This window comes from Balaenoptera ricei, chromosome 3, assembly GCF_028023285.1.
Source record: "Balaenoptera ricei isolate mBalRic1 chromosome 3, mBalRic1.hap2, whole genome shotgun sequence".
Taxonomy (NCBI): Eukaryota; Metazoa; Chordata; class Mammalia; order Artiodactyla; family Balaenopteridae; genus Balaenoptera; species Balaenoptera ricei.
The window spans coordinates 102,850,894-102,865,920 of NC_082641.1; the positions used below are offsets into that span (position 1 = coordinate 102,850,894).

Genomic DNA, 15,027 nt, shown 5'->3' on the forward strand with positions numbered 1-15,027 from the left:
TCTCTCTCTTTTTCCTTGTATTTTTTTTGTGTTTAGCTGCCAGAAAGTGTTGAACATGTGGTGAGTTCTCAAGTGTAGGCAGGCAGAAATAGCTCCGTTGACTGTTATTTCAAAGATTTAGCACCATTTTGTGTTTTTTAAAAACAAACTTTTCAACATAGAAATTATAATTGGTAAAAGTTGTCCAAAAGTATTTGATGTCATTTACATTAGCTCTGAAAAGCAAGAAATAATTGAGGAGCTCTTTTGCCTGCTGCAACTTTTTTGCTTCAAGTGACATAGATTTGGGGGCACTTTTTTATTGAGTAGATGATACACCAACCTTGCTTGCGCTTATGCATTTGTTTTGTAACACAAGGCTTTATTTGCTATTTTAAATAGAAAGGCAAGTTTTTGAGTTAAGCTTTCTTTTTTTCCTGTTTGTAATTGTTAAATACACATAGCAATAGTATCACTAAACCAGTATTTCATTTACTAATTATATTGCCATTGAATACACATGGTATACATTGATAAATTTCATGATAAACTATAGTGAGAGAGTGTTATGAAAAATCCTCATCTAAATAGTTCCTGCTAATTACAGATATTATGAAAAATAATATTCTTATCTGTTGCAATAATGTTGAATTTAAACTATTTTCCTGCCCTTGCCTTTAGTCATAATGCTGTGTTTAAAATGCTTCTCTCAATTTCAGGACAAATTTTGAGTCAGCCTTGGAGTGAATAAAGAAAGTTGTTTAAATTAGTAAATTTTGGAACATTTACTCATCTACTCATATCCAAAGGGAACCTTACATAAATGCTCATTTGCTGGCTGCAAGATGAGGAAACTTTTGTGGATATTTCTTTTTAAAGAGTAATGATCAAATGTCCATTTTAACCAGTTTGACTGTGGAATTAATTCATAGTCAGTATGACTTAGTTTGGTGGATTTCAGGATATAATTAGTCAGCTACATACTTTTGTATTTTTACGTCAAAAATAAAAGCAACAGTATATATGTGCTTGTGCAATCCTAAGCACGGTTATAAAGGTGGGTGGCATGTGGCAGATAAGAATGCACATGGCCTTTGCAATTAAACATAGGTTGTAGAATCCTACTTCTGCCACTGTTTGTTTCCTTCAAGCTTGTTTCTTTTCCTGTAAAATGAGGCTAATAATATCTGCCTCATAGGTTGTTGAGAATATTAAATGTGATAAAGCACAGGTATTTTGTCTGGCACATGGCAAGTGCTCAGTTGCCATTATCACCCCTATCTGTTTCTCCGCTTCTGGCTGCCAGTGACCTCTCATCTGTGCTCTTCCCAGGCTTGTGCCTCTTCCGTCAGTATTCTGTGTTTTTACCTCCACACCACTCTTCACTGAAACTGGCTCTTCTGTGTTCGCATCCTCCGAGAGACCTGCTTTCCACCAAATCTATTACATTTTTCCATGTATTCATTCAACAGTTACACTGCTTGGATTTCAGAAATATCTGATAGTATCCTTGCCCTTAAGTAGATCATACTCCAGTGGGGGTGATTGCAGTTGTATTAGCATTTATCAATGTATGATAAATACTATGAAAAAGGTATGAAAAATCCATTAGAGCTTGTAAAGAAAAAGAGTGTTTACTGACAAGATGATCAGAGAATGCTTTTTGGAGGGGGCTTTGAAGAATGAGTAGTAATTTATTTAGCTGAGATGGGCGTGAGTGTGTATATTTATGGTTTGGGTTTTTATCTGTAGGTGTTGGAAGATGAGAAAAAGGAAAATGGTGGGAAGACTCTTCCTGAAGTGAGGTTCTCTTTTGCATAGAGTGTCAAGTCTAGATCACTTGGCAAGGCACCCTTCATGCCTTTCATGGTCTGGCTCCTGCCTGTCTTTCCCAGCCTCATTTTCCATTCTGAAGTCTATGTTCCGTCAGTTCCTTAAGTCTGCCATTGATATATGTTATTCTCTTTATCTATCTCCCACTTCTTGAAACTTCTTGGATTTCTTAAAAACAAGGTCTTTTTTATCTTAAGATCCCCAAGACCTCAACAAATTATTACTAAATAATTGACTACATAATGTAGTCTATCCATACAATGGGCTATCAGTTAACAATATAAAAAATGAAATTGAAAACACGATGCTAAGTGACACAAGCCAGACATAAAAGGCCACGTATTATATGATCCATTTACATTAAATATGCAGAATAAGCAAATATATAGAGACAGAAAATAGACAGTGATTGCCTAGGGCAGCTTTGAGGAAGATGGGAGTGACTGCTGATAGGTTATATGGTTTCTTTATGGAGTGAAGAAAATGTTTTGAAGTTAAGTAGCGGTGAGGGCTGCAAAACTCTTTGAATACATTAAAAACCACTGAATTATACACTTTAAAAAGGTGAATTTAATGATGTGTGAATTATATCTGAAAAAAGCAGTTATTTAGAAAAATGGATAGCAATCCATGATTTCAGGGAAGCTTTATTCCAGATGGGCTACAGAGATCCTCAGATCTTCCCCAACTCTTCACTAGTTAAAAACTCCTTTAAAACACACAGCATTTTGTCTTGTCTTTAATCAGGGTTATTCTGACATTCCTACAGGCTTATTATTGCATTCCTTGTATCCTCTTCGTCTGTGATTAAGAAATGTGAGCGTGATTTCTTTTTCTAAATTGCGTCTAATGCTTCTCTTCTCTCTTCCACCATTTTATGGGTAGCTAGAGACCTGCTTAGAATTCTTTTTCAGAATTTGTTTCCTACTTCCTTCTTTTCTTCTTACCTCTGATTGGCAGAGATCCCTCTCACCCCATCTCATTACTAGAATGTATTCTACAACGGATATTTTAGAGTCTCATGTTTCCTAGAATAGTACCTCATGGGGTAAATGTATGATTTCCAAGTGATGGAAAATAGTCTCTTCCCCCAAGATAAAGTGGCTCCTTCATTAGTAATGAGATTTTGCCTTACCTTTTTTTACTGTAGCGGAGAAATTTTTTTTTAAGGCAGGTGATACAAATGATAGCACCCTCATCATTTCTTCCAGGAATTTAGGAGAACAAGGCTTCTTTTAAGTTTAGTTATTGAGTTTTTAAGTACTGTGAAGTCATCTTTTTTCCTTTGTTTCTCTGTTTCTCTGTTTTTCCCCCTTTCCATCATTTACTGAATAGTTATTGTGTGTTTGGTAATACGATGATTATGAAGATAAGTCAGGGCCCTTTTGTTCCATTAGAGAAGATAGTACGTACACCAGTGAATTTTACATAGTGGTTCTCATCCTGGCTTCATATCACAATCATCTGGGGAGTTTTAAAAATATGCCAGTACATAAGCTGTACTTTCTGAGTTGTAGGGTCTGGTTACCAGTATTTTTTAAATGCCTTTAAGCCGATTCTAAGGAGCAACCAGGATTGAGAATCACTGGTCTAAAGCAAGGTATTATAGGATTAGCAGTATGGAGTTCAGAGACTGGAGTATGCACTGCTAGCTGAAGATCAGGAAGTCTTTGTGGGTAAGGATACATTTGCACTAGTTCTCAAAGATGAGTATGATTTGGCAAGGGAATGGGGGTCAGAGAGAAGAAGAGGTTGAGCAACAATGTGGAGGAAGGAAAGAATGGGTTAGTTTGAGTAGTAACCTGTGCACATAGAGAGTGTGAATATATTGGGAACTGAGATAGGCTAAGTGCCCAATCTTCAAGGGCCTTTAGTAGCAAGGTAAAATATAAATAAATTGGACATTATCTTTCTTAGCACAAGAAAGCATGCTGTGGGTTTTAAGCCAAGAAATGGTATAATCAGATTGAATCTTAAGAAAATTAATTCAGCAGCAGTTTGAGACTTATGTTGCTTCCTGGGGTTCCTCAGATTGCAGAAAATCTCCATTCCCTCTTTCCCTCCCTCCCTTCCTCCCTCCTTTCCTTCCTTCCTCCTAAAGTACAGGCTGCCTGGTAAGGAAGGCTGATGGAGGATGAGACTGAGAGGAGAATAGAAATAGGTTGGAACCAAATTTTAAAAGCTGTGTGGACTTAATGCCTCAGACAGTGAAGAACCATTGCTGAGATTTAAGAGGAAAAGGGCATGGCCATATTATGATGGGGGAAGTTTGGATGGCAGATTGGAGAGAGGAGGGTCTTAGGCTAGAAGTTAGTTAAAAGGCTCTTAATGGTGGAGGCAAGAAGTTATGAACTAAGCCAGCATGAGAGGGTGGGGAGATTTTAAAAGTCATTTCAGACTTGAGGAACTAATTGCACGTGGATGGAGAGGAAGAAATTGAAGGTGAGGATGGGTCTGCAGGTTCTTAGTTAGAGTAGTTATGTGGTCTTGCTCTCTGATCTAAACTTACTTGCCTAACCAAACAGTTTCTCATTTTTATAATCAAGAGACCTAGAGAAATGAAATTACATTTCAAGTATAAGTTTTCAGGGGAAAAATCCTTTGTCAATGTACTAAAGTTTAGATGTCATAAAAGATATTTTCTGTATACTCATCAACCAGACGAGGAGAGGCTAGGTTCTGGAGTCCTAAGTGGGTGGGGTCTGGCAGGTACCAACAGTCCCTCAACCGGCAGATGAGCCAGTGAGTCATTGTAGGGACAGATAAGAACTTCAGATCCAATAAACCCACACACATATGGTCACCTTATTTTTGATAAAGGAGGCAAGGATGTACAATGGAGAAAAAGACAGCCTCTTCAATAAGTGGTGCTGGGAAAACTGGACAGCTACATGTAAAACAATGAAATTAGAACACTCCCTAACACCATACACAAAAATAAACTCAAAATGGATTAAAGACCTAAATGTAAGGCCAGACACTATCAAACTCTTAGAGGAAAACATAGGCAGAACACCCTATGACATAAATCACAGCAAGATCCTTTTTGACCCACCTCCTAGAGAAATGGAAATAAAAACAAAAATTAAAAAATGGGACCTAATGAAACTTAAAAGCTTTTACACAGCAAAGGAAACCATAAACAAGACGAAAAGACAACCCTCAGAATGGGAGAAAATATTTGCAAATGAAGCAACTGGCAAAGGATTAATCTCCAAAATTTACAAGCAGCTCATGCAGCTCAACGTCAAAATAACAAACAACCCAATCCAAAAACGGGCAGAAAATCTAAATAGACATTTCTCCAAGAAGATATACCAATTGCCAACAAACACATGAAACGATGCTCAACATCACTAATCATTAGAGAAATGCAAATCAAAACTACAATGAGATATCATCTCACACCAGTCAGAATGGCCATCATCAAAAAATCTACAAACAATAAATGCTGGAGAGGGTGTGGAGAAAAGGGAACCCTATTGCACTGTTAGTGGGAATGTGAATGGATACAGCCACTATGGAGAACAGTATGGAGGTTCCTTAAAAAACTAAAAATAGAACTACCATACAACCCAGCAATCCCACTACTGGGCATATACCCTGAGAAAACCATAATTCAAAAACAGTCATGTACCACAATGTTCATTGCAGCTCTATTTACAATAGCCAGGACATGGAAGCAACCTAAGTGTCCATCAACAGATGCATGGATAAAGAAGATGTGGCACATACATACAATGGAATATTACTCAGCCATAAAAAGGAACGAAACTGAGTTATTTGTAGTGAGGTGGAGGGACCTAGAGACTGTCATACAGAGTGAAGTAAGTCAGAAAGAGAAAAACAATTACCATATGCTAACACATATATATGGAATCTTAAAAAAAGAAAATGGTTCTGAAGAATCTAGGGGCAGGGCAGGAATAAAGACGCAGACGTAGAGAGTGGGAGAATGAACTTGAGGACACGGGGAGGGGGAAGGGTAAGCTGGGACAAAGTGAGAGAGTGGCATGGACTTACATATACTACCAAATGTAAAATAGATAGCTAGTGGGAAGCAGGGAGATCAGCTTGGTGCTTTGTGACCACCTAGAGGGGTGGGATAGGGAGGGTGGGAGGGAGACGCAAGAGGAAGGAGATATGGGGATATATGTATATGTATAGTTGATTCACTTTGTTATAAAGCAGACACTAACACATCATTGGAAAGCAATTATACTGCAGTAAAAATGTTAAAAAAAAATGTAAAATCAAGAAAAAACTTTATTTTAAATTAAAAAAAAAAAAAAGAACTTCAGATCCAGACAGAGGAACATGCTTCAGTTTCTGGGTAGACTTTTGAGAAGAAAGTATATGACGTAAATCCAGGAAGACAAGCCATATTCTCCAAGAAGAAAAGGGCAATCAATAACGGGAAATGGTGGTGTGATGTCAATAGGAAAACCTTGGCTATTATCATCTATGTTTTCTACAGAGTTTAGGACATTGACCCATTATGATTTCTTATTTCCTACCTAAACAGTATTTCAAGCAACAGCCTTAATGTTCATCAGAAGCAGAACTTAACATTTATTCCCAAAGGATTTAAGACTAGAGATGTGGCTTCAAAGCTTCTAGGCTAGCCACCAAATGATCAGGTCAGAAGCATGAACCTGACTTGTGAGGGCCTACTGGCTCACTGGAACCACACAAGGAATAATCAAGAAAGAGCCAAGAAAAAGAGAATCATTGACAAGAACATGATTTAAATGTCTGGTCAGCTTATTCTTTCCCCAAGGTAGTTGTCAATAGCCTAGATCTGAGGAGACCCCACATGAGGTATGAACTAGTGGATAAGAAAATGTAGCCACTGAGCAGCAAGGAGAGAAAATATCCTTGAAAATTGTAAAGGTGTGAGTTATTTTCTAAGACCAGATAATTGAATTTATTGATAAAATAACTTGCTCACGTCATCTGGGAAAACTTCTGTATGTGCTGATTCCCGGAATCTCTGCTGTTATTTGCAGTTATTGTTTCCAATACCACCCGCCCCCCAACTGTACCAAGTTAAAATTACATGGTTTCTTTTTATGCATTTGCCTGCTCTCGTGTGAACTGATGACATGGTGTCCACTCAGTATCTCCAGGGGTCAGCTTATTGCATCCAGGACGAGGCCTCATTGAAATGGAGACTCAGAAGGGTGACCTGGCAGTTGGATATAGAAAGCAGTGCTCCTTGCAATTCAGAGTCCTTTAATAATTTGGTGCAAATCATCTCTCTCCAGAAAAGCTTCCACGGGCACTAAAATCTGTATTTTGTAAGGTTTCACTAGGGTCTGTGGCCCAAGGGTAAGAACTTTAGCTTTAGAACATGCTTTAGAGTTTTGACCAGGTTCTTACTCTAGAAGTTAGTTGCATTTATGAGGCAAATCATTCATTAATTCAATAGGTATTAAATGAGTACCAACTTTGTGCCCATTTGTGGGATGTATCTGTGAGCAAGACCTTAGGAAACTTACATTCTATGTGGAGATAGATAGTAAGTAAATAAATAAAATAAATTCAGATTAGTACTATGTACTGAGGAAAATAACACAGTCGTGTGTCAGAGTGGCCATATGCGAGAAACAGTGTTTTAGACTCAGTGCTCAGGGCAATTGAGATGAGACCTAATTCATTAATCACTAAGACTATAAATCAGCTGTTTTGATAATGACTTTTAAGAAGTCAGCCGCAAGGTTAATGTCAATTTCCTTCTTAACTGCTGTGAGTATATCATATTTTGAGAGCATCTCTGTTCTCTGTACTTGGATGCATTCATATCGCATAAAGTAATGCTGTCCTCTAGTGGTAGTCAGTTTAATAGCATGCCAGCTCTACTTAGGCAAATGGCAAATCTATTTCAAGGGTGTACTCTATTCAGTGGGATTTATTTCTAAAAAATAGATGTCTGTTTTAGATTGCTTTTGATTTTAAAAGGTCTCTACAATTTTAATGCATTTGAAGATCTTATTTAATCTTAAATAAATGCTTGGAGTAGTTTTCTGTGTTCAACAATACTTACACAATGGAAGGAAAGATTACCTAGGAAATAGGAAGCACTCAACTCTCAGAACTGAAAGCAGATTAATGGTAAAAAATAAATCAGACAAGGTGAAGTACTAATTCAAGTGTGGTAAAGCTGAGATTTGAACTTGTTCATCAAAACATCTATTATATTCAATTCCCCATTCCAAAAGGCTTATGTATACCTTACAACACTTTTTTAGTAGAAAACTTTTTAAAAGAATATACTTAGGAATTTGAAAAGACAAATGACATTATTTAGGAACAGTGAACATTGTTAATAAAACTTTATATTAAACAATAAATTTCCATTGATATATGACCATATTCTTAAATTTAATATTCTAATTATTTGGTCTTTCTTTTAAATACCAATTTTTTAATTTTTTTTTTTTACAATATGGACATTTTCTAACTCTTTTCTAAGTTTTTAATTGAAAGGTTCTTTTTAGAATAATGATTTTTATCTCCTAGTAGTTTTTTGTTTTGCTTTTTTATTTTAGAAAATATATATAACAGATTTGAGAAAGTATTAGGTACCTAACAGTTAGAAAAATTTGACTTACTTCTCTAAGTCTAGGAAAAATGTATTGTGCCTAGAGTCTTCTTTTACAGTGGTGTCTCTTTTTAAGGCCCTTGATTGGGTAATTTATTTCCATTCTTTCTGGTAGTTACCTCAGTAAGAGTAAAACCCATCAGGATTGATAATGGCACATATTTCTAGTTGAATCTTTATCAGCTGATATATACAATTTTGAATTATTCACATTCCATGGTCTAGTCATTATGTACTACTTGAATGCAATTTAAAAATGCGATTGTGTAATTTGGTTTTGAATGCCCCATAGTGATTTCATAATTATGGCATAAATCACAATAAATGGTCTGAAATTATTTTTGACTAAAGATAATGTGAGTGGAGAGAGTATGTAATTTAACTGGACAGTGTGGATTTTTGTTTACATTTATTTCACAGAAATAACGATATCTAGCCTTTATTTCATCTTCCATGATCTTTTGCTGGATAGGACACCTGAAGCTACATGGTCTCTTTTATTTTACGCTTAGCTTGAAAATGTTGAGTTAATATTGTTTTATGAAGGTGGGCTGGTAAGAATTAAAGGAACGTCTTTGTAAGGACTTCAGTGGGGAAAAAAAAAGGAGCCTCTCTATATGTGGTACCTGTCATCTTGATATTCTGATAGATTGACTTTCTTTTAGGTATGGAAGGGGAAAATGGCCAGACCTTTATTTGAAGGAATGCTAGACTTTTAGAATATATATACATGTGTGTGTATTTGTTTTGTTAGTTGCTGATCAGTGATTCTCATTTAACTTTCAGTTCCTACCAACCTCAGCATTGCTCTACATGTGTTGCATTTTCTCATGACTAGGAGAATTTACTGTGAGAAAAACTAGTTCTCTCAGGGATCATGTCTACGTTTTTTCCGCCTAGGAGTAAAAACCAGATATTTCTTAAATAGACTACAAAAACTGAATCAGTTTTCAATTGCAAAACTGAATCATCTTGATTATGCTATTTTAAATGTTAAGCATATTTTTACCTTAATTAAAATAACTTATGATCAGCTTGACCTTCTTTAACCTCTAAAGAATTAAAAGTGCCAATCTTAGCATTCTTATTCTCTTTAATGTATTTTCTCTCTTCCACTTCGTAAATATGATGGAAAATGTTTGTTGAAGAGTGTTTTGGGGATTTATCTTTTTAGTTTTGGAATCTAAACTAATTCTTAGTGAAAATAAAATCCCCAAATTAGGCTCATTATTGCTTTTCTAACAATGGCTTCAACAATCATATATGAATACCAGGAAAAAAGGGAAAGAATACATAAGATGTACTTTATATAACAGCATGCCATTGCCAGAAATTAGTATCTAAAATAGAATGTGATGGGTCAGTTGGGGTTCAGAACTTTATGGCTTTTTAGTTAGTCTTCGTGCAGAGCCTTTTCAGTTTAGTGGCTCCTTTTAATGTTGCATAGAATGTCTTGCTATTCTAAAAAGGCACACTGATGAAATGATAGTAACAACTCTGCCATCGTTTCACTAATATATATGCTTCATTAGTATGTTCACTGTTTATGTTGCACTAGCCCGTGGCTTTCTATGACATTTAAGTTAATATGATAGATTCAGCCTTACTTTGAAACATTTTAGTATTTTTATAATAAAAGGAGTATTTCCCTCCATCTGCAGGTGCTGCTGTTTTTTCAAACGAAGGAAAAGGAAAACCATACAGCGCCACAAATGACTCTGGACACAGACAGATCATGGGGAGTTACTTACGTGTTCATCTGCTGTCTTGTGATTAAAATCATCTCTGTAGTGACCACATATATTTTCAAGGACTCACTGTTAGAAACAAAAATGTCATACTTTCATACTTCATTTTGTGGTTGTCTTACATTCGTATTTTTTTCTAATTTAACTTTTATGGAAGCTTTAAAGTTTTGTCAAAACATGAGTGCTTTGCCCATCATTGAATGGAATGGACCAATGAGGTGGTATTGATGAATTACTGTTCCGTAGAACATTTTTCAGAAGCTCTCCTCCTGTTGTAGAAAGCAGTACAGTATCTTAAATGTCAACCAGTTATATACCTAATCTGGTTTTTATAACTTCTGTAAGAGAATAATCAAAGAGGAATTTTCTCCCCAGTGGATAATGCAACAGAGAAAACAGAGTTGCCCAAATATTTAAAAGAAGTTATCCCTTGAGAAGATCATTATCTGTGTGACATCTGCATTGATTTCACTGTTACTGACGGTACTGCTATTCATGAGTCATATTAACATTCTCTCTGTGAAATCATGGTACAGTTACTGCCCAGAGGTACTGAGGAAAAAGCTCTATGGGTTTGGTAGATGGTAGTGGTAAAATGAATCACAAGTAGTGTGGTAAATATGAGCTCTGCTTTTGTTGCACCACTATGTGAAGTACAGTGTTGCCGAAGTGGCAAAAGCGCTTATTTTTTAAAAATGCAAAATATTTGTATAATGTAACTTTATGCTTCCAGTTAATAATGTATGTTAGACAGCAAGAAATGAATACTTTGAGAAATGAGATATGTTGGAGTTTTTTGAAAAATACACTAAGGAGAAGGAATAAATGTGAATCTCACCGCATCATATGAGGCTGAAGTCTAAGGAGATCCCACTGAAACCTGCTGCTGAACGATTACATTCTCCTTAAGCAGAAAACTTTGGATGTGCCACACAATGGTGTCTGTTTATTAATTATTTGCCCTTTGATTTTAAAAAAAGACCCTCAGCAATAAAAACGGGGTCACTCTATTGCCCTCTGTGCACATTAGTCTCTTGTATTCAACTTTGCTGGTTCTCTGGAATTTTCCTACTTTTTAGCATAATTTTGATGATTGAAAACTATTTTGGAGAGGATGGGTCAGGTGCTTTGTCCCCATAGTCTTTTGAAGTGCCTGCATATGAACAAAGTAATGGTTCTGTAAAAAAAGGAAACCCATTCCACTTTTCAAGTATGCTTTGTTTTAAGCCATGAAGACACAGGTATACATTTGTCACATTCTACTAGCCAGAATTTGCAAGGAGAGTTAAGACAAAAACACTGGCTAGAAAGATAATTATGTTGTTCAAATCTCACATTCACCTTTCATTTATGAACTTGTTGCTTACTCCTTCCACTCAGCCCCTTCTTTTTGTCTTTAAGTGTGTGCCTCCGGGCATGCTTATTTATTTTTATTGTCTCAAGGTAACATTTAAAATATGTAATTAAAGTAAATAAATCTACATTTTTGACTTCATTATTGCATTTACAGGAATTTAACTGTACTTTGTAATTTATTTTTCTTATTAGCCAAAAGTTCAATGCATTGTTTTTGATGAATTAGGCACCCATATGAATACCGCAAATCAGGACATTATCATTGTTGCTCTGAATCCTATGAATGATCTTTATAAGTTCTTGATTTTAAAGACCTACACTCAGCCTAGAAAACACTTGTATAATTTGGTCAACCGTTTCCATTTTATCTATTTGTATACTGTCATGATGTCTTAAAACTACAGGAGTTACATACTGAGTTTTTATTTTTGTTTGCTTTGAGCAGGGTAGATGGATGTTTTGGCCATTATAATGTGAAACCACTTCTTTCTTTACAGTATTTGACCAAATTTGTGTGTCTATGATATTTGTAAATACATGCGATATCTGTATTTCTTATCATAAGCCTGTTTAGTTTTATTCTCAGTAGGGTTTTTGGACTGTACAGTGTTTATATGATCTGAACTCCTTATACATAAGAAGGTGTGTATATTAATCCAATTATGGACTTAAAATATTTTAAAACTATAAATACCCTTATTTGCTGCAAAGACCAGTGTGTAGACATTTGCTTTTTAGCAATATTTTTAAGTGCTCCATTTTAATGCCAAGGAATAAGTCTTTTGGCAACACAAACTGGTCAATAATAGGTAATGCAGGTATGTTCAGGTTAAGCCAACAATGTTTTGCATTTTTATGCTTCTTTTCTGTCAACACTAATGAAGTCAACATTGCCTGAATGTCTGAATAATGAAACACATCCCTGTTTAAAAGTATGTAACTGAAAAAGAAATAAAAAATAAAGGTAGTTTTTTTAAACTTGCTCTTTCCCCTTTCCTCTAATATGGGTAAAATAATGCCACTCACTAATTGAAGATAGGAATTTTAAAAATTCAGTTTATTTAATTTACTAATTTCAAAAATGAAGTCATATTATGATGTTCACAGAAATGAAATATTATTAAATCCAATTTTAAGTGAATGACTTTAATATCATTCCAGATGAAGAGCGTATATCTGTGACAGTATCTCACAGTTCATCATTGTGCTAGGTGCTTTAATGGGTTTTACAAAATGGTGCTCTGTTTACTGAAAGATGCCAAAGGTAAGATAAGTCAAAGCAGCACACACTAAGCCCATGTGTGTCCATTAAGCACCACCATTCAGAAACAATAAGATCTAGAGATGAAACATAACAGGTTAAGCATGGGTTAAAAGGCCCTGTCTAGAAGTATCTGACATAAGATTAGAGTTCAATCTGAATGACTATAGTTGCATTAGCACCCTTTGCTTTTGCAAGTGACAGAAACTTAACATGGCTTCAGCAATAGGCATGCACATTATTACATTTAACTGAAAAGTCCAGTGATAGGAGTAGCTTCAGGCATGCTTGATCCTGGTGCAAAGTTCAGGAGTCTGTTTTTCTCTTTATCTCTGTTTTGCTTCCTACCCTGCTGTTTTCATTGTCAGGGAGATTCTTCATGTGTGATGGTAAAGTGACCACCCAGCAGCTTCAGACTTCTGCCATAATCTCAGCCAAAACAAAGGACAGTTTCTCTCAACAGTTCCAACAAAATCCTAAGACTGACATTTACTCCTTCATTGGTTCACATGCCCACCCTCGAGCCAACTACCGTGACCCAGGGAATGTTGTTCTCCCATCTTCAGAGGACACACTGAACTGAGAAATAAGGTAGAAGGGTGTTCCCCAAAAGGAAATGATATTGTTATCAGAAGGAGAGTGAATGGATTCTGCGCAGGCAATCTAGATATCTGCAGTCATGGTGAGAAAAACAAAATAGAGTATAAAGGCAAACTTAATTGTTTTAAATTAGAAAACATTGTTATTACTGAGACTTTTATTAATGTGAATATATTATTGGAAATCACTAATATAGTGAATGAATACATTTGAAAAATGTTTTGGACTCAGGTAAAAACAGAGGTCATAAGTACCCTATTTGATGTGCTTTTGTTTAAAGGTTTTTGTGATAGAATTGGATTAGTAGAGTTAAAAGCTAACCTTTCTTCTAGAAGAGAAATAAATGGAATTATAAAGCTTTGCTGATGTTTGGGATAACTGGTTTCTTCTCTGACCATCTCTAATACAGACCCACATATTATTTTCTTAGGAAATTTACTTCATAAGAATGCATGGATCGTAACCAAGGAAAGAACTACATATAGAAGTATTCTCAGGTAATACTGCTGGGATATGAAAATGGTTTTAGAAGGAACAGTTGTTCACAGCAGTGTTTACCATACTGTGATTTTATTCAAATTGAAGAACACTCCTGCACTGCTCTAGACTAAGGGTTGGCAAACTTTTTTGTAAAGTTTAGGATTTATGGGCCAAAAGGCAAAATTGAGGCTTTTATATATTTGTGTAATGAGAAAGAAAACAAATTTCCACTACTTTTTTATTGATGAAATTAAAAATATATATGAACACTTGAGTACAAATTTTTTGTAATACAGGTCTAATGGTAAAAATTAAGTTATTTTGAGAGGATAATATTTCACTTAATTGGGGTTTGAAATCGATTGCAAATGTTCATCTGTTATGCTGATCTGTAATGTGATTTTACGTATTTCATCTTTGAAAATGTCTTCATACAGGTAGATACTACCAAATACTGTTGTCAGTCCACAAGTGTGTGGATGTTAATTGAGCATACTCACCATTTGGAAGGTGCTTATAGAATTCCATTAGATTCTGCTCTTGATATTTGCCTTTGACATATCATTACACCGCAGATTAATTACTTCCTTTTAAAGGTTAGATGGATGCTCCTTATTTATACAGTTAAGTGGATTTTGAAATATGGAAATTTCCTGTGCACTTAGATTGAGATCCAAAAATGTAGCTGGAACTGCAGTTGAGTTTGGAAAACACATCCACTGCAAATTTGTGTGGGAATGGATATCTTGCTGCTCGTTTTAACTAGACAGCATGGGAAGTATATAAAGCAGCTTGACATAACTTGCAATTTAAACAGCATTAGTTGTCATCATAATGACTTTGTTGCAGTATAAATTTCACATATAAGTGCTGTTTTGCCTTGTAATTTTTAAGTTGAAGTTATTAAGAAACATTATCAAATCTGCAGCAAAAGCTAATTTTCAAATCCATTCAGTGTTCGTTAATAATAGGTGAGGGTGATACTCATTCAGAAAAAATTCACGTTTGGTCCTGAGCTCAAAAAATTGCAATAAAACTTTATTACTGCTATCAAACTGCTGTGTAGTTGGGCAAGTCAGGATATTCAGTTTCTGTTTCTAATAAAAATGGAAGTAATGATAGTTAAGACTGCGAGAGTGAATGAAATTCACCATTGACTTTACTAG

The 15,027-nt window shown here is 35.4% G+C and overlaps 1 protein-coding gene across 6 annotated transcripts in view; it reads left to right on the forward strand.

Annotated features, from left to right (window-relative positions):
* CSNK1G3 (casein kinase 1 gamma 3) overlaps nt 1-12,084 on the forward strand; it is a 132,876-nt gene extending 120,792 nt beyond the window's left edge. For 5 of the 6 annotated variants that reach the window (XM_059916959.1, XM_059916961.1, XM_059916960.1 and 2 more), the window contains 2 exons: nt 37-60; nt 10,078-12,084. In XM_059916959.1, the coding sequence (XP_059772942.1) occupies nt 37-60; nt 10,078-10,132 (79 nt within the window). In that variant the 3' untranslated portion in view covers nt 10,133-12,084. The remainder of the gene's footprint in view (nt 1-36; nt 61-10,077) is intronic. The other variant, XM_059916962.1, reaches the window with a different exon arrangement.
* Nucleotides 12,085-15,027: the final 2,943 nt, after the last annotated feature.